Raw genomic sequence first — 22,380 nt, 5'->3', positions numbered from 1 at the left:
AGGATTTATATGCATCTTACCTTTTTTTTTTTTTTTGAGACAGGTTCTCCCTGGGACCCAGGACTCACTCCCTGACTGGGGTCAGCCAGTAAGCCCCACCTACTTTCCCAGTACTGAGATTGCAAATTGAATACAACCACAGCTGGGTTTATATAAGTGCTAGGGCTTGAACTCAGCTTCTCATGTTTGGATGGCAAGCACTTTACCAACTAAGCCACCTCCCAGCCTTTCAAACACCCTAATTCTAAGGAAGATAGGGCGTCACTTTTCAAAGAACATGTATCTGTGCAGGCAGAACAAATATGCCAACTAATACACATCATGTGACTGAGGTGCTTCCCTGCTACTCATGCCCATGGAGGCCTTCATCCTCCTGCATCCACCTGAGCATCAAGGTAGGTGGTGTGGGCTAGCTCCACAGCCTTACCCTGTGAGGACGAAGATTGGGAGTGACAGGAGTACTGAAACCTTGCTGCGTCACAGCATGTATGCTGTCAAGTCAGCTTAAGTGGTGAGACCATAAGTGGTGAGACCAGGAAGATGGTAGGTGGCCAGGTGCCTGCAAAGGCAAAACCTGACAGGCAGACTAGGAGTGCAGGAAGGAGGCTGGAGGTGATGCTGAGCAGCCCTTCAAGAGCAGGCTTTGCCTAGTTCATGGCCTGCTGCAGTGACTGCCTTCCTTTGCAGACCAAGAGACAAGCCAGCAGGGCATTCCTTAACAGTTCTCAGAGAAGGAGTCCCTGTACAAGTCACTAGCCAGCTCTCTATCTATGCTCTTAAGAAATCAACTGTTTGGGGCTAGAGAGATGGCTCAGTGGTTAAGAGCACTAACTGCTCTTCCAGAGGTCCTGAGTTCAATTTCCAGCAACCACATGGTGGCTCACAACCATTTGTAATGGGATCCGATGCCCTCGACTGGTGTTTTCAGCTGGTATGCCAGCTACGGTGTACTAATATTCATAAAATAAATTTTTTTAAAAAAGAAATCAATTCTTCATACAACAACTAGGCTAGGCAAAAACCTGTGTAATGATGTTCACTGAGAGAAATTGATGCTGCTGTCTCCAGAGGAATTTGAATGTCTGCACACTTGATGCTCAGAACCTTTGTCTATTTCTGCCCTATTATCTATAAAGTTACTAGCACCATGTCTGAACTGGGGGAGACTTTGTAAGCACATTCAAGAAACCCCTACTTACACTGCTAACGTCCTAAATCCAGGTGTTAAAAACCTGGTGTGGAAATGGTTAAGTATGTTGCCACCTTATTCAAGCTACAGCTACAGAGTTTAAGCTCGAACCTTCTAAGTGATCAAGTGTTTCCCATGGCACAGGAAGAGATAGCTACAATTAACCCTTAATACTTGTTCACTGGTTTCTAAGCACCACAGGGACTTATTATATTACCAATTACTTATTATTATACCAATTAAAATAATATAAGGTTAAAGTGCTGTGGAATTTCAAAATTGATTTGATTGCCAGGTGTGATCAAGTACCCATAGAGAAAGCCACCATGAACCAAGAAGCCCCTAGCCCTCTCTGCTAGAACCTGACCACCAGAGCGCTGCAGCTAGAAATGGGCCGTAAACTCACCATGCCACTTGCCCTTGTACACAGTGCCAAAGGAGCCCGAGCCAATCCGAGTAGACAGCATCACCTCACTGGCTTCTATTTCCCAGTAATAACTTGAATCTCTCTGCCCACGAGGCCTCTGAAACAAGTAGAGAACATTCATAATCCGTGCTATCAAAGAAAGGACCGTCCTAACCCCATTTGTTCCTGCTTCCTTTAATGATGGACACTGTCACTGCGGCTACAGTCTCTGTCGTTGTGAGGAGATGCCAGTTCAGTGAATTGTAGCCAAATGGCAACTTACAGGATGTGAAGGTGCCAGGGAGCACTGGCATTCATTTCCCTTTAACATGTTTTATTAGATTCCCACCCCCAAATATCTAATTTCCAAGCGTTTATCTTTATTGAACCCCGAGTGACAGGAAGTGTTACTGGCCATACTCACAATTTTGTTTTTTTCCTGGGTCCCAGATCCTGGCGCCCTCTCTCTTTGTGCTGGCACAGGGGTTTTGGGCTGTGACCAGCCTGTTGGGCTCAGGTTGTTGGGGCTGCTGGACAGGGCTGAAGGTGAGGCTTAATAGACAAGACAAACAGAATCCGCACGTAGATAAGCCAACAGAAGATCACAGCATAGAGAAAAAAAGCCCATTACTGATCACTAAATGACTGGGGTAAAGTACCTGATTCACTGTGACTTCGAATTGCATCCTGAAACAAAAAACAAAAGCTGATCAGGCAAGCTAGAAAAGGCTTTCTCTTTGGGGGAAGGGTTGTAGGAACAAAACAATTATTAACTCTCTAAAATAGAAATTATACTTCCATATTCTAAATTCCTGGTTTATCTAATGTCAAAAGCAAATTTTTCCCAGATTGATTTCTATTAAATATTATGTTAAATGAATGTCAATATTCATGGTAACAACATTTCTCAGAGAAGAGGAAGGCAACAGAAACAAACCTTCAGCAAAGGCTGGCAAAGTACTATCAATAGGGATCTCCTCCAAAGACTCAGGTCTACTGAGACTTAACCAGAGGCAGAGACAGAGAGACAGAGATCCAGTGAAGGCTCACATTCACTTCATTAGGAATAAGGACAGATATGGACCTAAAGTTGGGTTTGACAGAGGTAAGCACTACTTGAGGCCTAAGTCACAGGGAACTGGAAGGATGACAATAAACCCCAGAGCCTGAATCCTGTGTTTACATTTTTAAAATCCACATGGACAGAATGTGGATCTCAGCCTCAGCTCTATTAGCACTAGATATTACTTTAAACCTTAGTGATGTTCTCAAGCAGGCTACATTCTCTTATGTGACAAGCCAACTCTACTAGACACTGTTTCAGAGAATAGTTCAAATCATGGAGACCTACCTCAACAGGACATTTTTTAAAGATTTTATTTTTGATTTGTGTACTGTGCACCACACACACACACACATGAAAATCCAGGTGCCCACAGAAGTCAAAAGATAATGTGAGATCCCTGAAGCTGGAGTTACAGCTAGTTGTGTGCCTCCTGACATGGGTACTTGGACCTGAACTCATGCCCCACAAGAGCAGCAAGCACTCTTAACTGCCCAACTATCTGTATAGTTCTCCATGGGGCAGTTCTAAACTCTAATTTTAAAATTCTTCCTTGAGTGTGGGATTTATACAATAATATAAAACCACTTGACCCTTATCACTTCAGAAAGTGTCTTTCTAGAAAGTCATCTGTTACTTTTCTTTGTATAACCGCAGCAAACAAGATATTTGTTCTACAACACCATTACTAGAATGTTCCCACTCAATATTTTAAGGTTTATTTTTCATTTTATATGTACGGGCATTTTGCCTGTACATATGTGTGTGCACCACATCTGTGCAGTGCCCTTGGAGACCAGAAGAAAATATTACATTCTCCAGAAGTTTTTATGTGGGTGCTGGGACCTGAACTAGGGTCCTCTACAAAAAAAGTGCTCTTAACTGCGGGGCCATGACTCCAGTCATGTTTTCTGTTGGTTGGATGACTGTTTGGTAGGTTTTTTAAATACAGGGTCTCACTGTGTAGCCCACGCTGACTCTGAACTTGCCATTCTCCTACCATAACCTTGTTGGTGCTATGACTACATAGCACCACCATGTGCCACCATGATTAGCTTTCAAAGATATCTTTACAAGAGTAAAACAAACCAAGCTACTGTGTGTTCTCCCCTTCCAAACCCCCCCTCAACACACACACAGTTTCAGCCACCCTGTCCAAGTATCTTAACAGTATAAAACCGAATTGTGAGTCCCAAGCCTATCTGTAAAAACATCCACAGAGATACTTAAGAATCCAGATCCTTGGGACTGGGGAGAGGATTTGGTTGCTGAAGGGCTTGCCATGTTAAGCATGAAGTCCAGAGTTTAATCCCCATGTGGTGGCACATGCCTATGAACCCTATACTGGGCAGATGGTGACAGGGTGATCCTGGAGGCTCACTGGCTGGGCAGCTTAGCCTAGTCAGCAAGCTCCAGGCTCAATGAGACCCTATTTCAAAACACAGCTGGAGGGCAATTGAGGAAGACATCCATCCCTAGCCTGCACATGCCTACACACACACAATACAGATCTTCACTCTACAACTCACCTAGGCCTGCTGGTGTGTGTGAGTGAGAAGGGTGGCAAAGCCTGGGATCTGCCTATCACAATGTAACCAAGTAGGAGAAGCCTGGTCATCCAGCCAATCTCTTCTGTTATGGTTACTAAGTAGATTATATCCCAGAGTGCAGTGGGGTAGTTTTCAATGCCTCTTACTTTTTCCTTCCTCTGCCCATTATTTTATTTGGTAGTAATTATTATAATTGGATCACATAATCCCAGGATAAAATTCTAAGTGTTCCTAAGTTTAAGTATTAGTTTAGAAGAACATATTAAGCCAAAATATACATATACAGTCCAAAATGCTGAATGAATCCTGTGTTATAAAAAAGAAAAAGAAAAGGAAAAGAAAAAACAAAAAGCCAGACATGGTGGCACATGCCTTTAACCCCAGCACTTGAGAGGCTGAGGCAGGCAGATCTCTGTGAGTTTGAGGCTACCTTGGTCTACATAGTGAGTGCCAAGACGGCCAGAACTATACAGAGACCCTATCTCAAAGAACACAATACCACCTCCATAAAGGAAAAAAAAAAAAAAAGCCACAAACAAAATTTTCTTTTGAGGCACAAACAGGATTGATACTTGTGCTACTTATGTTAGAAACTGAAGAATTTTCACTTTGAATCTACTAACAGTTTAAACAGAAACAAGTTGGACATGGGAAGAAAAAGGCTACTTTATGATTCTATCACTGGGACTAATGATGATAAAGCTGTTAGCTTACATGAGGTAGGACAAGCAGTTAAAGGTGATTTATAGCTAGAGAGAAACCTGCACCTGAGATGACAGGTGTCAAGAAACAAGTTTTTACAAAGATCAATTCATGGTGTTATGTGCTCATGTCTCTTGGGTCTTTTTTTATTTGATTTTGAAATAGGATCTCACAATGTAGCCCAAGCTGGTCTTCAGTAAGGTCCTCCAGAGTCCTCTAGGCGTGTGCTTGTATGCCAGACTTTCTGATAAGCTTTTCTAAGTCGTACCAACCAGATGGATTTCTAATGTCTGAACTCAATACAGATGCTGTGTTACTATATTGGTCCATCTTTTGAAAGAACTGAGTTTTAAAAACTGTTCCAATGCCCTTGTCTTAAAAAATCTACCTTGAGAAATTCACCTATCCGTGATATCCCACAGAGTGTTTTACTCATAACTATAGAAAAGGAAAAAAAAATCATGGCAACAAGTCTGGCTAGAAGTATAAATGTACAGTTGTCTCACTTAATAGACAGTCTCTCCTGTTAAACCCAAGAAAGCAAAGGCATGAAGAAAATACCTACTCTTCCCCTCAGACAAAATCGTCTGGAGCACGCCCTGGGAGAAGCATTCAGGCTGTTATTCTAGTCCAAAGCAATGAGAAATAAAGAAGAATAAAGAACAGAGGAAGCATTTGAAGTGTATTCAGTTGATTTTAAAGATGAGCTAGAAAGCAAACCAAACAAACAGAACACACAAGGAAAGAAAGGGCAGTTTGCAAACACTGCCTGGCACTGACACAGTTCCCTCAATGCACAGTAGACCCAGCGCTCCTACTTTACAGTCCTCTAGAGCATCTGAGTCGTCACACTACACCCTCACTGCTCTGCAGCATCTGTACCAGCGCAAAGAAATCCTATCCAAAGCTGGGACCCAGAGCACACTGATTAGTGAGGAGCTGTTTCCTGCTGGAATGACACACTGGCCTAGTTATTAAGCCAGTCTATAGACGTTAACAGATTTAAAAAGAACATTTCAAAGTCCAAGGGCCTGAGAAAGTACTGCAACACTCCTGAGCAGCTTTGAAATCCACATTCTCTGGGCTTCCCAGTGTTAACTACTGCTGCTCATCACCACCCCCAAGGGGCCCTATTACCTCAATCATCCTGCTGTCCACAGGCAGGGTGGTGCTGACCATGTGGACATTGGGAGTGGACGTTGACCTCTGCCTCTGGGACAGGGAACCTTCAGAGGAAGGGCTGGAGGTGTTGAAAGTGAAGGCATGGGGTGTGGAGTATCTGTGCTGGGAACTGGGCATGAAGGAGAAAAAAAGTCCCATGATTGGCACTCAGGCCTCCACAGTGGCTAAGTCTTTTCAACTGCTTAGCTCATTAAGACACTTAAGGGCAAACCTGACCCATACAACCCATGACACAATATTTCACTCTCTCAATATGCACTACAAACTCTTCTGTGTTCCTTTTCATGCAAAATTTTGAAAATGAGAAATAAATGTGCTTATCACCCCTTGTGAAGAGTCCATTATACAGTTTATCCTTGGTAATAAAATCACTCTTCAGAATACTTCAGAGTTTTCTAAGAATAGATCAGTATTTGCCACAAGTACTACCTAACTGGAATCGGCCCAATTTAATTCAAAGAAAGACTGGAAATCTCTCCCTGTAGTCAGCACACAGCAAAGCATGTGTTCTACTGTTAGGACATCTGCAGCCCGACTGTGAAAAGACTTTCAGCCTAGGAGCATACATCAACAAGTACAGAAGGAGGGCTGGGGTGCAGTTCCATGGCAGACGGTTTCCCTAACCTGATAAAGTTCTAAGTCTGAACCGCAACAGCTTGAAACCAGTAACTCCCGTGACTAAAGGTCTGACTCCATAGCATGTCATCTAGATGAGGTCCTAAATTCCACCCCAACTCCAAAAAACCAAAGCAGACCATATGTGTTCCATAGATGAAATTTAAGGTTTGTTCAGATCACACTCACATGAATTCAAGGGATAAAGGCTGTTTTTTCTAAGGAATACTATTCTGTCTGTGCCCATACTACCCTGAACAAGCCTGGCCTTATTTAGGGAAGGCTGTTCCCTCACTGAAATGCCACCTTGCATTAGGAATTGTACATTTAGGTTTTCTAAGTTTAAGTCTAGCTCCTTATCTTCAAGGTAAGTTGTTTTTTGCTTGAATGTGGTCCAAATTACCAAAAAGGATTCGATTCATTCAAGTCAGGCATAAACACATATTTCAGCACAAATTCCTTGTTCTAAATGCTGCCTTTAGTTCTATAGTAGCTTTACATGGATCATTAAATGATAGCTGATTAGCTATCAGACATTTTAGACAAAAATGTAGATTTTTTACCTTAGGTCCTAAATACTTGCGTGTCACTGACTGATGTAACTCACTGAACTTGGAGTTTTAGAGCCAGAAAGCAGTGCAGACAAGTTAGAGGCGAACTCTGACCATAACCAGATCTACCTCCAACTACCCGGGTCTTAAGGCTGGGGAAACATCTACAAGTTCAGGCCTGCTTTCTTCTTAGTTGCTATACTCACTTTGGGGACCCTTTCCACAGATGCTTAATTCACCACAACGGGAAGAAGACAGAATTCAAGCTTTTTATATGGGTAATGTGAGACTGAGGTGGTATTGTAACAGAAGGACTGCGTCAGAATCACTTTCCAGAATGCAAGTGCACTGGGACCACAGAGAGAACGTGGAGAACACTGTACTTGGTGTTCCACAGAAACAGCCAAGGGTCTGCAGACAGGACATGAAGAGGGACTTCTTTGTGTTCAGGCTGACAACCTACCCGATCAATGCAACTTTCCAAAAGCCCAAAGTAAAACCTTACCTAGCAGGCATCCGGGAAACAGATTCTCGCATCCGACGCATTGTGAAAGAGGGTGGTGCTGGGACTCCACTGTCACTTGCAGTGGAATTTGGAAAGAGCCTAGAAGAAACATGGAACGAGTAGTTTGTGGATTTGGTCCTCTCATAGAGAAACCATCCCGCCTTGCCTCTAAACCCAAAGCTAAAACCCAACTTCCCTTGATTCATTTTCCTAAAGTCAGTCACCTACTATGAAGACCATCAACCTGAAGGGCTGCATTACAGGCTGAGTGACAGCAACCAGCTGCCAGGGTACACCTCTAGAAAAGCGGTCCTGTCCGGCTACACTACATAATGCTTCTTAAGTGACAGAACGACATCTCACAACCTATACCACATACAGCTTTTCTGGAACTGTTGTCTTTGAAACACACACACACACACACACACACAAATTCATTATATTTAGTACCAACAGTAAAACAGAAGAGGAAGTGGGATTACTATTAACCAGGCACATTCATTCCAAATGCTGAGTCCTGGTGCTAAGCAATCTCAGGTTATCCCCACCAACTCTTTTGAAATGAAGGAGCTGAGAAGACTTGTGCTAGTGACAGTCCTAAGGGTGTGAGGTGTGCGCTGGCCACAAGCACATGCCTTTCTGCTACTCGAGTATTCTGAGAACCAACAAGTAACTTCTGTGGGAGCTAAAAGGTTCCCTCCCATTGTGGGAAATGTGAAAATGTTATTCCTTTCATTTTCCGAACATGTTGCAATAAGGGTAAAACTGACTTTTCATAATCTCAACACAAGTTTTAAAAAGTCTCTAAGAAGTATAATTTAAAATATGCATTTAAATCATTTTCTCTCTGTGAAATATATTTTTGTATCTGGCTTATCTCCTAACAGAGAAAGTCTCAACCTTTTATACCCAAACTGTCTGAGGCCCAAACACATTGCTCCCCAGTGTGAGAGGAAGGAAGCAGCACAAACTCCACTTTCTGCTTTCTTGGGATATAGCCTGCAGCCCTGGCCACTTGAAGCCCAGGTGAAGAGAGAAAACCCCACCCTTCAATTTCCATGTCCCTGTTCTTCTCCTTGACAAAGCAGTGTCAGTATCAATTTGAGAGACAATGGGTCCTGCCTGCTTGTGGTGGTGTTTGTGCATCTGTGTCTGAGTTCATATGACTGTGTGAGTACCAGAGGTCAATGCTAGGAGTCCTCCTCAATAGTTTTTGAGACGGGATCTCTCACTGAAACTGGAGCTCAGTGACTCACTAGACTGTCTGGCTAGCAAACCCCAGGCTAGCTATCGCCGTGTCTCCACTTCCCCAACTCGGAGATTACACTGTGGGCCCAGCTTTGATGTCAGGGCTGGGATCAAACTCAGTTCTCATGCTTGCTCAGTTAACACTTTACCAACTGAGTCATCCCTGCCCCCAGCTCCCTAGCTGTTTATTTTACAGCTAGACAACCACCACACTAAGAATAACTAATTTCAGAACTATATTATGCTTCTAAAGTAGATTGTTTCCGACTCACAGCAATCATTTATTTAGCAAACCTAAAACTCAGATTTAACATTGAAAATGTGTAATGAACACCGTCAAAAGTGTGTCTGGACCTGACCCTCACATGTTTTACAAAGAAAAAAACCATAGTGCCTTACAAGAGCTGTCTGATATTACTCCAGTCCACACACATAGTAGGTACTTTGGTGCTACAGTGCTCATGAAACTTGTAGCCACAAGTCTGACATCGAAATCCATTTAGCAGGAACTTTTGACAGATGTCACAGAATGCAAGCTTCAGGAACGTTTTCCGAGCCTGTGACAAGAAAGCAGGTATAGGATTGTGAGAACTCGAGTGACAAGCAAATATAGCACTGTCTTCACCAGCCTCAAGAGTCCCCCCTGGGAAGAATCACACTTCTGACACTGTCAGATTCAGATTCGGGGTAAAGGGGCCTCTGTTAGCGGACTCTAAACTACCAGCTATACATGACAGCACAGGGAGGGCTGAAAGCAACTAATGTGCACCCAGGGCTTTTCAGGAAGGTCAACGATCTACCGTAGAGAGCCCAAAATGGCAAAGAAAGAGAGAAGCTGAAACTTACAAAGTTGTGAGTTGTGAGTGGAACGTGATCCAAAAAATCCACTTGCAGTTCTTCTCCAATCAGAGAGGCAGCATCGGTGTTCCAATCTAAGCGTGCTTTCTTACTAAAAATTACCCAAAGCATAACATGAGAGAGCACTGGACAAGGCTTAAGACATTAGAGCAGTTCTGTCTACTGCATGCTGGCTAAGCACACCTCACAGGTGTTCTGGTCCCACCCAAAAAATAAGCCAAAATGTATGCTCCTAGAACAAAGTGTCCTTTAAACAATGAAATACAATCTCATGACAAGAATGACTATGTAATGTTAAAATCCTACCAAGCCACTACAGGTCAGTGTTCAACAGCTACTTCCACCTGAAACACATACACACAACACAAACACAATGTGCTGTGCATTACTTACAGACTTAAAAGTTGGTTGTAGAAATTATAAAAATAAACACAAGTCTATAGGAGCACAACAGTCTTTAAAATTGACTGACACCACTTTTTCTGTGCCCAAAACAAGGAAGATAGGAAACCATAGTGATTTAAGCAAAAACTGTTGTTCAGGTCATCTTCCCATTTGCTGAGGATGAATATTTCCAAATGTAGCGCACATATGACATCACTCAGGCCCCTCCTATCAGCTTCCAGAAGCCAACAAGCCACTCCCTTGGTTACCTAAAGAGCAATAATTCATTCCTTAAGATAATTCCCTATGCAAGGTAGGGAAATGGCATCTGTCTAAAGTACTATTGTTTCCTAATGAAGACCAGGAAGGAAACCCCACTTCCTGAAAAGGGAGGAGAGAATGCAGATCAGTTCCAAATCAGTACAGCTTTGGAGAAGAGTAGACCAAGACTCTGTCTCAGAATCTCCCTAGTCCTGAAGGAAGTCTATGTATCAGCTTGGGAACGGACATGGAAATCAATCTAGCTAGATAGAGGTGATGACAAGTTGAAGATGAGCAAACTGGCTGAATAAGCAGAGGAAGGAGGAGTCACTCCCTGAGATGCTCTCTCCAGCCAGGGAACTCAACCACAGAAAAACCAAGCAAGAGGTCAGTAACAGAAGAAGCACTGCTCCCCAAAGAGGACAGAGTCAAAGGTTTAGCTAACATAGTAAATAACAATACATATGTGGTGCTCTGTTGCTATGGGCCATGATCTCAGCTTTTGAGGATGGGGAAACCACCTCTATCTTGCTACCACCACTGGAAATAAGGTATATTTTCCTGGAAGTAGAAATTCCCTGCTTCTTTCAGTCTTGTGGCTATCAGACAGCCAAGAAGTAATATTCATCAAACTGAATACTTGGCATATTCCAGGCCCTAGGCTCTGTCTCCAGTACCACCAAAAAGAGATGGGTGAGGAAAGCATGAATGACAAGAGTTTCCTTTAGGACTGTAGTAAATGTATACATATAGCAAAACAACACAAGATGTTATTCCTCAGGTCCCATCTATCTTGCTTTTTGAGACAAATTCTCTAACTGATCTGGAGCTCAGCAAGTAGGTTAAACAGGCCAGCAAGTTTCAGGGACCTGCCTGTCTATGTCTCCAGGTGATGAGGTTACAAGAACAACCACAGCCAGGGTTTTATGGCAGTCTGGCACTCAGATAGCACGGCAAGCACTACACTAACTAGTGTATTTCTTCAAGCCAAAGATGAAAAAGGATAAGGGATAGGGGCCCGGGGGTTGTGGGGGAGAGAAAGGGACAAGGGACAAGGAATAAGGGAAAGAAGGCAGAAAAGAGGAAAAGAGTGGGCTAAGGAGATAGCTCATCAGTTAAGAGCACTGGCTGCTCTTTCAGAGGTCCTGAGTTCAAATCTCAGCAACCACATGGTGGCTCTCAACCATCTGTAATGGGATCCAATGCCATCTTCTGGTGTGCATGAAGTCAGGGTACTCATATACATAAAATAAATAAATCTTTAAAAATTATTTTTAAAAAAAGAGGGGAGGTGAGACGTCTTTCTGTATATTTGAATGTCTCTAAGTGGTGTGTGTGCAAAGATCCCCTTGGAGGCCAGAAGAGGGCATCAGAGCCCCTGGAACTGGAGCTACAACTAGTTGTGAACCTCCTGATGTGAGTGCTGGGAACTGAACCAAGAGCAGCAAATGCCATTAATGAGCAACTCTTCAGCCCTAGCATTCTTGGGGGGGGAAGAAACCACAATGCAAACATGTTCAGAGTACCCACTTGCATGGCAAACACCAGGAAAATTCTTCGCAGTTAAAAACATGCCTTCTAACAGTGCCGCCTACATCCCTGGATATTGCTGTTAGCATCTCCTATGCACTGTAAATTTTAGGACAATGTCCAGGCAATAATTTCAAGTTCTCAGTAGCAAATTTTTCTGAATTGACACTTTAAAAATAAAGTATATACACACACACCAATCCCTAAGAAGCAAATACAAAGCATTTGTTATAGAACAAGTTATTTGTGGTCAGGAAATGCTTAGAATTCTAAAAGGTGGCCCCCTGGCTCTGCTCTTACCCTTTGTGCTCCTGGAGAAGTCTGAACACTGCACAGCACTCTGGCTGCAGGCCTCTAACCTTCAGAGCTTTCATAAGGCAGTCGTGCAAGCTCATCCCATTCCGCACATTGACCTGCAAACAAACGAGCACCTTTAGAACCAATGTAGGCTACAGCACCCCTTGCAAAAGTGAACCCTGAAGTGCACACACCCACAGGTAAAATGGTATAGACTTATTTCATACTGTTTGCAATAGTGAACGGACAGGGAAAAACACCTCAATATCCAGAATTAAGTATAGGCGAATGCACCCAGACCTGACTCAGCACTGGCAACAATATGCGCCTCCTGCACTACCCTGCATTACTATCTGAGGGGATAGTAGTCTGTGGCATGGTAACTGGAGAAAGTATTTCTATTAGAGTAATACAGAGTAAGGGTATTCTTAAAGAGGGGAAACCAATATGTATTTATGCATATTGTGTGGGTTAGAAAGATGTATGCCTTGCTATTAACAATAGAGTTCTGGAAAGGTACTTTTTGCCAAGCCTGACAACTGAAATTCAATCCCTGAGACCAATATATCATGAAAGCAGACACTAACAGCAGAAGTTATCCATTCTCTGATCACCACAAATGTTACTGTGGAGCACAAATACACACAGGCGCACGCACATGCACAGGTACACGTACACACACACACAAAAATAGATATGTTTTTAAAAATAATTTTAAGTTGTATGGCGGGGAAGGGGGGGATACACTCTAGTTATCTGGACTTGCAAGTGTACATAAGCAAGTCCAACAGAAAGTAAAACAAACATGAGTTAAGGCTTTATAATAAAATCTTGCCTACTTTCAACAAAATGGAGAGATGATCTTCCTAACAAATTTCAAAGTAGTAAGGGTGAATGGGAAACAGATGAGCAAAGTTCCTGCTTGATTTTAGTGGCAGACACCAATGTATACCAGACAGCCTAGGCAGTAGGTGCCCCATGCAGTGTCCTAATCTAGGCTTCAAAAACTAGGTTGCTGCTTGGAAGCACAATGCAAAGTGTCTGTACCCACAGTGTTGAAATACTGGAAAATCTTAAAGAGTCGATATTTTTCCAAAATATCAAAGCCTAAGAAATTAATTAAAAGAGAAAAAACAGAAAGAGTCGCCAGAACCATCAAGGACAGCAGGATAATTTGAAGTGGCTATGAACTGCCTGCACAGAACCCTGTGGCTGACTGTAGAGCTCTGCAGAACCAATCTCTGCCCTTTTCTCTCCTCCTTTCTAGCTGGGTTAAGACAGAGATGAGTCTTAAGAAGCAAGGCAGAGCTGTCTAACAACGTCAAAGAGACCACACCACCCGGATCCAAAGTGGAGACAAAGCTAGTAGGAAGAGCAAGAGGGAACCCAAGGAATGACAGCGCATCTGTCTTCACATAGCCTGATTTTGATGTCACTGACTACTAACAGGGACTTAACTGGCCAGTCACCAATCGCTGAAGAATAGCTAGGTCAGTAAGGGAGAACTACAGCATAATTTGAGAGTGTAGGACACACAATTTAGGGGTGACAGAGGTCAGAAAGTTCTCCTAAAGGATCAATTACATCAGAGGAAAGAAAAAGGGTTTCTAAGCAGCTCTGAAATCTCCTCCTTTGCTGTGAATGAGGCCATCTGACTCTTCAGATTAATAAACCTTCCTTATCACAGGAATACTAAGGGAAAGAACTGGGGAACTAGCGGGGGCAGAAGTCACCCATACTTGTAAATCATGTTGCCTATTTAAACAAGTAACATTCTTTAAGTTTCTTAAAGCTGCATGGTCCCTTGCATCTATTTCCAACATCTTGAGTCTGAAACAAATGGCTGCTTTGAATTTAAGTCCATGTGCTGGACTACAGAGTTAGGTTCTGTCTAAAGAAAAAAGTTCCTTGGACATACCAAACTAGTTCAGACAAACCTTACCTAGGATTTGTATCAAAACAAATGAAAAGGTGTGGGTGGAAACAGACAGAAAGAACTGCTATGATCAGCCAAGGGCAAGCCAGGTGATGAACATACCAGAACTGTTACTGTAATCACAGGTATTTACCCTTTAACACCTTACTAGTGTCCAGCAAAACGAGACAGACAATGCCTGCACTAGAGAGCTGAGCTATAAAGACATGAGAAGAGAAAACAGCAAAGTGCTAAACTCACACACTGACACCTATACTGGCACCTATACTGCAGGCAACAGCTTTCAAAACTGTAAAGTTTTGTATGTAGTTATTTTACTGTTTCCATTAGAAGTCACAGGTTCTGAGAGCTAGACAGATCTTGATTCTCTGCTCCACTGATGTCCCCAGATGTAGCATGGGAAGCAGCAGACGAAGGCTTTGCGAAAGAGACTCCTTAGCCTTCTGTGTACCGACACATCCAAGGAGTCTGCGTCCATAACTTTGGAATACAGCCCAGGAACCTGTCCTGCTAGGTGGCTGGTTGTAAGGGCAGCAGTCTCAGCTCTAGCAACTCACTTGTCCAGTAACAATGAGAAGCAGCTACCAGAGAGATGTGTATGTTTAGAAATCAGAAAAACCCTGGGTTCAGTCCCCAGCTCCGGGGGAAAAAAAAAAAAGAAATCAGAAAAACAAGAAACAGGGGTTGGGGATTTGGCTCAGTGGTAGAGCGCTTGCCTAGAAAGCGCAAGGCCCTGGGTTCGGTCCCCAGCCCCGGAAAAAAAAAAAAAAAAAAAAAGAAAGAAAAACAAGAAACATTAAAAGACTATTGTTCTTCTAAAGGTAATTATTCTTCTAAATTTGTTTCCATTAGACACATCCTCAGTCTGTTTCTCCTACCCCCATGATGCACACTATGATGAGTTCAAGAGCTGTAAAAAGAGAAATCCCGTGAAGCCACTCTAGGACCGGGGAAGAGTGCTGGCTGCCTGAGGGCACTTTCCACCACTGGTTTTCCCAGAGAAGGATGCTCCATCTTTTGCCAAAGAAATAGAAGAAACTAACATCTGCTTTGTGCTTCCCATAAGCTTCAGGAGATATCAATCCCAACTACCTGCTATGTCCCAACAAAGGTGTCAAGGATTACACAGATGAATAAAACACTCAGAAATACTATTAGCAGCCACTACTGTTGGCTTCTCTTTTCGTTGTTAGAGGGGTTTTACTATTTCTAACTATGTTGGGGGGGGGCATGTACATAAACGCAGGTGCACTGTAACAGAGACTACAGATGTAAATCCCCTGGAGCAGGAGGGTGTGGGCTCCTTAACTAGGGTGCTGCTAGTTGAACTCTGGGACCCTCTTAACTGTACAGCCATTTCTGCAGCCTCAATGGCTGTTAGTTTTTAACATCATCTACAAATGGACCCAAATAAGTATTAAATATGGTTCTAAATCACAGTGTTCAGCAACATGAAGAATAACTCCATTATTTATGACATGCTGAATTATTTTGTCATGTGATGCACCTTCGAATAAAATCCATTCTCTCCTTGAAATAGCCCTTTTTACTCTTTTAGTATTAAAATGACCTTTCTTGTATAAAGCAATACTAACAAGTGAAGATTTTCTTTTTTACCCATGGAGAAATAAGCTTTAAATAAGCTGATCTGAAATCAGTGCAGGTTAGTAGAAACAGGACATGTAGCATTAGGAGAGCTGACACATTTAAAAGAATAGTTATGAGCTCACAGCCATAACTAGCCACCGTAAGCCCTAAAGGAAGGTATTAGAATTGGAATATTGTACTACAGAAGTACAACAAGGGGGAGACAAAGGACATCTTCAGTCAAGAAGAACAAAGGCCAGGTTCCCAGGTTCTTACATGCTTAGGGGAAGCGGGAGGTTCCATGTGACCTAGCCAACATGGTCCTGACTTGGAAGAATTGCGCTAGACAACCTACAACTCAAAGTTCTGGATCCAGGGAAGGGAGCACAGCTAGAAGGTCTATGATCTAATGTCGGCACTACAGATCTGTTTCTGAAACACCTGCTCTGTGAATCTGAACTCCAGAGTGGAAAAGTAAATAGAGAGATAGAGTCTTGTACTCAGTCTGAAAGAAACACCAGCCAGCACTTCTAACTGACACAAACACTGTGTCCCTATCTTAAGGTAGCTGCTCAGAAACCTTCTTTAAAAAAACAAAAAAGAAAGAATTAACTTATTTTGAATCTCAAATTAAGCTGCCTATGAACCCTGAAAACACTCGGTAGCCCAGATAAGCCTCAAACTTAAGACCATTCATGCTGAGCACCAACACAGCAGCTCACAACCATCTCTAACTTCAGATCTAGAGAATCCAATGTCCTCTTCTGGCTTCTATGGGCACTGCATACCCATGGCACTGACAAACACTCAGGTACAAATCACACACACAAAATAAATAATGATGAAGGGATTAACTAGAAAGACCAGAGGGAGCTGTTAGAAGAAAACCAAAAAAGCTCTGGCTGGCCTTGCAGTCTCAGAGCCAAAGGAACAAACAGATGTCAGACACTGTGCTCCACAGACCATGGAGTGGGAGGGCAAGGATGGACAAGTTTTCAGTTCAGGTTTAAACAAGACCTGACAAACAAAAACCAATACAACTTCACTCTTCTGTTTTAGCCAAACAGGTTTTTTGCTTTTAAAGTTCAGAACAGTAAAGGGTTTTTTGAACAATGGGTCTTTAGAAAATAATGGGGTTTCACGTCAGGAAATCCTGTTGACAATATCTGGTTCCAACATGAACCTGTCACCGATTCCATGGAGAAAATGCAGAAATATTTTGTGCCCTGAGAAGAGACAAGGCAGGAGTTTCTTCTTAAGCAACCGAAAAGTCTGTCTTGGGCCTATGAAATAACAAAATAACCTTTTCCGAGGAGATGGAGAGATGGCCTAACAGTTAAAAGCACTGGCTTTTCTTCCAGAGCAGCCACACTCAGTTCCCAGCACCACGTGGTAGCTCCTGTCAGTAACCCCAGTTCCAGGTAATCCAATGTCCTCTTCTGGCCGCTATGGGCACACAGACATACGTGGCAGTAAACACCCATTCACATAAAACAAAGACTACATTTTTTTTTTCAAAATTAAAAATCTAGACCTTTTTCCTAAAGTGAAATAACCCAGAAAATTTTACTTTCATCATATTTAATTGCAATCTCAAAAATTAAGTCAATACTTTGCATTCTTTTTTTCCTTCTTTAATTATTTTAATTAGCTTAGAAACTAAAAGAAAAAAAATCTTCTCAAAGAAATGGCTAAGAACTGGCAAGATGGCTCTGGACTGAGGCAGCTGCTGCCAAGCCTGACAGTCTGAGTTCAATCCCCAAAACCCATGTGGTAATAAACGAGAAGAATTTCCTCACACAAGTTGTTTGCTCACTTCTATGTCATGCAAGCACCACAAACACATGAACACACATAAAACTAATAAATACAATTTTTAAAATGTTTCAAAAGAAAAAAGTATCAGAAATATCCTCTCCTCCTCCCCAAAAAATAAGGATACAGAAAAAAAGCCTTTGTGGGCAATGTTAGAACACAATAGGGAGTGTGAGCAGAACAGTGATTTTTTTCATAAAATAAATCTGAAGGCTGGAGAGATGCTCAGTAGTTAAGAGCACTGACTGCTCTTCCAGAGGTCCTGAGTTTGAGTTCCAGCAATCACATGGCGGCTCACAACCATCTGTAATGGGATTTGATCCCCTCTTCTGCATGAAGACAGAACACTTATATAGAGAGAGATAAAACAAATAGGTCTTCTTAAAAATAAAAATAAATCTCACTTGGGGGAGAAAAAACAATTAAGAGACCCCAAGTGACAAGGAGATGCTCCCATCTATAAACTGGACAGCAGAGCACAGTCTCCAAGGGCAGGAGAACGACATTTTCTAGGGTCACATACCACAGTCCTTTGCTTATTCGGCAAGAAAACCCGGATAGTATTGCTTGTCTTAGAAGAATCCGTGAGTTTGCCATCATCAGAGGCCCGACGCTGATAGCCAAACTGCTGAACAATTGTAGGGGAGATGCAACTAGAGCCATCAAACACAGCATCTTTGAGTCCGAAACCATTGCTGATCGTCTTCCAAGCTCCCTGTATGTGCTCCATTGATGCAATTTCAACAGTATTTATACCTGAAAGACAAATAATTATAATTCTAGAGAAAAAGTACTTAACCCAAGAACACAATATAGAAAGTTGTGAAAACAGTGATATACAGCTTTTTGTAATCTGAGAGCAAGTTAGTCAGGAAAGAAATATAGTGGTATATTTCCATAAAATGAAAGAAAAAGAGACCAAAATTCAAAGCTAACCTAGAGCATAAGCCAAGATCGCCTGGCATCAAGTCCATATTTTTCATATATATTTATTTTCTTTGATTACAATGTATAAATAAATTGGGTCATCACCTCTGTCCATGAGCAATATATTTTAAACTCTGAGAATTATGCACTGGGGAGTAGGGAGTCCTGCCTCCAAGAGAAAAGCAGAAAACTTAATTCCCAGGATGCACTGTAGATACCATATGTGTATATTTTTATGGATAAGCTTTCTCATTTAATTTGTATAAGAACTTCAGCTTTTAAATCTTCATTTTACTTTCTCTTTAAATCAGAGAAATCACCCTAGCTGTCCCAAAATTCCCAGATTCCATATCTATTTACAAAGTCCATGAATTTTCCACTATAACATTCAGCATTCAGTTTGGGTGCAGAACCAAAGAAGAAAACCGGTCATTTAACCCATCACAATCTGATGTTTTAACCACGTAACATGCCTCAGGCATAAGGACTAGGAATGCCCAGACACTTGCAAGTCAGCAAGCAGGCAAAGTAAATGGTTCTCCTCCTCTAGAAAACTATTAGGTTAACAGAGAATCCCCCTTCAAGCCTTCTGTCAGACATTTTTGTCTATCTAGCAAGAGCTAGAATTCACCAGGAGCCTCTATTGTGAGGCAGAATACAGAGCATGCATGTACACATACATATATGCATGCATGCACACATAGCACATATAGAAATTTACATATATACATATGACCCATTCCTATTATCCACCTTGATATGTACAGTTAGATACTAATAGAAGTGATGTCCCATCTAGAGCAGAGAGAATTCTTACAACATACTCTGAGTGTCCAGACTAAGATGCAGACTTGGGCAGCTCTAACTCCACAGCTCTTACTGTCTCACATACAGTCATGACACACAAATCATTTAGTCGGGGATGAGATGGCTAGAATTAAAGAAAATGTAATTTATACCTCATTTTCAACCAGAACTTTCTCCCTGACTTCCCACTATGTGCTAAATTTTCAGCCCATGAAAAGAAACTGGGGACTAACTGCAACCAGACTCCTGTGCCACATCTGTGGGTCCACAGCCATCGACTCGACCAATTGTAAACCAAAATTGTGTGTGTGTGTGTGTGTGTGTGTGTGTGTCTACACTGAACATTTGCAGACTTCTTTTTCGTCACTGTGTAACTATCTGCACAACATTTACACTAGATTAGCAATCCTGAGTTCTCTGGGTGGAGTGGACTTACATCAGAGACACATGCAGGGCCCATGCAAATACTATTCATTAGGGACCTGAACAAATGCAGACTGTGCATCATGTGACCCCCTTGCTTAAAACTCAGAATAAACTCTGAACCCCTTAACCAGGCCTCTAAAACTGCTTTCAGAACATGCCAGTCATACTGGTAACAGTAACGGTTTAATCCCAACACTTGGAAGGCAGACACAGGTGGATCTCTGTGTGGGGTCATTCTGGTCAAAACACCCAGTTCCTAGATAGTCAGAGCTACAAAGTGGAACCTTGTTTTTAAAAGAAAGCAAACAAACCCACCAGAACATACCAGTATTCATACCTCAGAATTTCTTATTCCCTTCACCCAAAAGAATGAAAATTCCACAAACAGTCAAGATGGCCTTTCCACTACCTGTCTCCACCAAGATAGCCTTTTAAAGAGTCCTTACCTGACACTCCAGCCAAAAGAGTCTACTCTCCTTCCCCCAGCAAACAAACCTGATTAATTCTCAGTGCGACATTTATTATTACAAAGACTGTTTATAAATGTCAAAAACAAAAAATAAATTTAAAAACAAACACATACATACATACATACACACATACATAAATGTCTGCTTTGTGAGCAGAGCTCACTGGTATATTCTTAGTACTTGGACCAGTACCTGCAACACAAAGGCACCTAACTTAAAGCTTTGTGTAATTCTGTGAGTTTTCAGGCATTCCACTGCTGTAATACACTAAATTTTAATTCTTTACACAGTAACTGTTAGTTATTATATGACCTTACTTATCATTGTGACTTGATTTTAAAGTGGAAGAAGTCATGATAACTATAATTTCTATGATCATTTTAAATCAACCAAAGTGAGCTATCAACTGAAATTAAAAAAACTAACCAAAATCAAGCATAGTAATCCCTTTAATCCCAGCACAAGGAGGCAGAGGCAGGCAGACCTCTGTTAAGTAGGCCAGCTAGCTAATCTACATAGGACAGCCAGGGCCCTGTACAGAGACCCTGTCTCAAAAAAAAAAAAAAAAAAAAAAAAAGAAGAAGGAAAAAGAAAAGAGGAGGAGGAGTGGGAGGAGCAGGAGGAAAGGAAAAGGAAAAACTAAACAGCAGTCGTTCTAAGTCTATAACATTAAATATTAAAATGTATTAAGAAAACTGCTAGAAGATGCAACATAAAATTATAATTACAAGCAGGTTCCATTAAAAAAAAAAACCACACAGAAATATTGGGCAGAAGAGATGGTTCAGAGGTTAAGAGTAAGTACTGCTGACATAGAGGACCCCGTGCCGGCAAGTACATAAGTAGTCTGCTGACATCTAAGGAAAGGATTACTAGATCAATAAAACTATATACAGCTCTTCCCTTTGTTGGCCATTGCTGGAGTTTAATTCTTTGTGACTCTGACCAAAGCAAGAACCATAGAAGGCTTTGACTGCAGCTTCTCACACTCAGAAGAACATTATGACTTTTCCTTTTTCCAAAGAGCAGAGACAGAGGCCTAGCATTAGACATATACCCACCCTAAAAGATGATGACATTCAGGTTGTCCAAGGGCACTACAGAAGTCAGCAGAAGTAATTCAGATTTACAGTATAAAATGACGCCATCTACTCTGTACATGTGCAGTGGGAAAAGACTGTGGTACACTGCTATGTGGGCAGTCATCCCAGAAAAGTGATTAGCACGGGCTAAAGTTGGACAAAGGCTCAAGGGGGTTGGGGGAGCATGGAACAGAAAGACAAAAGCCTAGGGGAAAAAAAGGAAAAACACAAAGAACAGACAAATGAGATGTAGGAACAGAGTTATCTTATATACAATTCTTGCTAAAAACTGGGTGAATAAAAAGTTATACTGTCTTTTTTTTTTTTTTACATTTTAAAATTAGATTTTGGATGACTTTTATGTTAAGGCATTTCCGTTTGTTTAACTGACCAGTCAATAGTATATCCACTTTCTGTCATCGCCTTCTGGGGTTGGGAGTAGATACAGAAAGCATGGGATGTGCTACTGCTTCACCTCTCTTAGAAATAACAAATACTTCTCAAATTTACAAAGGATAAAGACACAGACTGATAAAAGTAACCAACACTAGCGGGTGTAACTTTTCTTTCTTTCCTTCCACCCACACAGCACACTCTAGATTGGAAAGCACTCTACCACCAAGCCACATCCCCAGTTTTGTAACATGCCTAACAGTCTCATTATTAAGTCTACTCTATAATATTAATGAAAAGTTTTAGACTACTTATGTTTTATATGCCTTTGAAAAACAGAACTGGAGAGACGGCTCAGCAAAGAAAGAGAGACAGAGACAGAGAGAGACAGACCACACCAGGTCAGGTGGTAGGTAGTACAGGTCTGTATATGCCTAGCACTTCAGACACAAAGCAGGAATATGGAGAGTTCAAGACCAGCCTGATCTACATAGCAAGACCCTTACTCAAAACAAAAGACTCAGGCCATGGGAGGAGGCACATAGGGCTCTGATTATAGACCAGCATGAACTGTAAAGACAGACCAGATGCTATTT

At 41.9% G+C, this 22,380-nt stretch overlaps 1 protein-coding gene across 4 annotated transcripts in view; it reads right to left on the bottom strand.

The window, feature by feature from the left end:
• The window catches only part of Raf1 (Raf-1 proto-oncogene, serine/threonine kinase), a 60,620-nt gene that overhangs the window by 5,243 nt on the left and 32,997 nt on the right, over nucleotides 1-22,380 (bottom strand). Inside the window, exons 2-11 of one of the 4 annotated variants that reach the window (XM_032905868.1) lie at nucleotides 18,203-18,435; nucleotides 12,345-12,457; nucleotides 9,858-9,960; nucleotides 9,411-9,568; nucleotides 7,764-7,862; nucleotides 6,048-6,201; nucleotides 5,476-5,535; nucleotides 2,255-2,282; nucleotides 2,020-2,147; nucleotides 1,596-1,713 (exon numbers count right to left, since the gene is read on the bottom strand). In XM_032905868.1, the coding sequence (XP_032761759.1) occupies nucleotides 1,596-1,713; nucleotides 2,020-2,147; nucleotides 2,255-2,282; nucleotides 5,476-5,535; nucleotides 6,048-6,201; nucleotides 7,764-7,862; nucleotides 9,411-9,568; nucleotides 9,858-9,960; nucleotides 12,345-12,457; nucleotides 18,203-18,409 (1,168 nt within the window). In that variant the 5' untranslated portion in view covers nucleotides 18,410-18,435. Of the gene's footprint in view, nucleotides 1-1,595; nucleotides 1,714-2,019; nucleotides 2,148-2,254; nucleotides 2,283-5,475; nucleotides 5,536-6,047; nucleotides 6,202-7,763; nucleotides 7,863-9,410; nucleotides 9,569-9,857; nucleotides 9,961-12,344; nucleotides 12,458-18,202; nucleotides 18,436-22,380 lie in introns of those variants that run through there. The other 3 variants (XM_032905869.1, XM_032905870.1, XM_032905871.1) reach the window with 3 other exon arrangements.

The sequence above is a fragment of the Rattus rattus genome, chromosome 6, assembly GCF_011064425.1.
Source record: "Rattus rattus isolate New Zealand chromosome 6, Rrattus_CSIRO_v1, whole genome shotgun sequence".
Lineage (NCBI taxonomy): Eukaryota > Metazoa > Chordata > Mammalia > Rodentia > Muridae > Rattus > Rattus rattus.
Note: the sequence above shows the minus strand (reverse complement) of the source record. Positions and strands in the feature narration are given on the sequence as shown.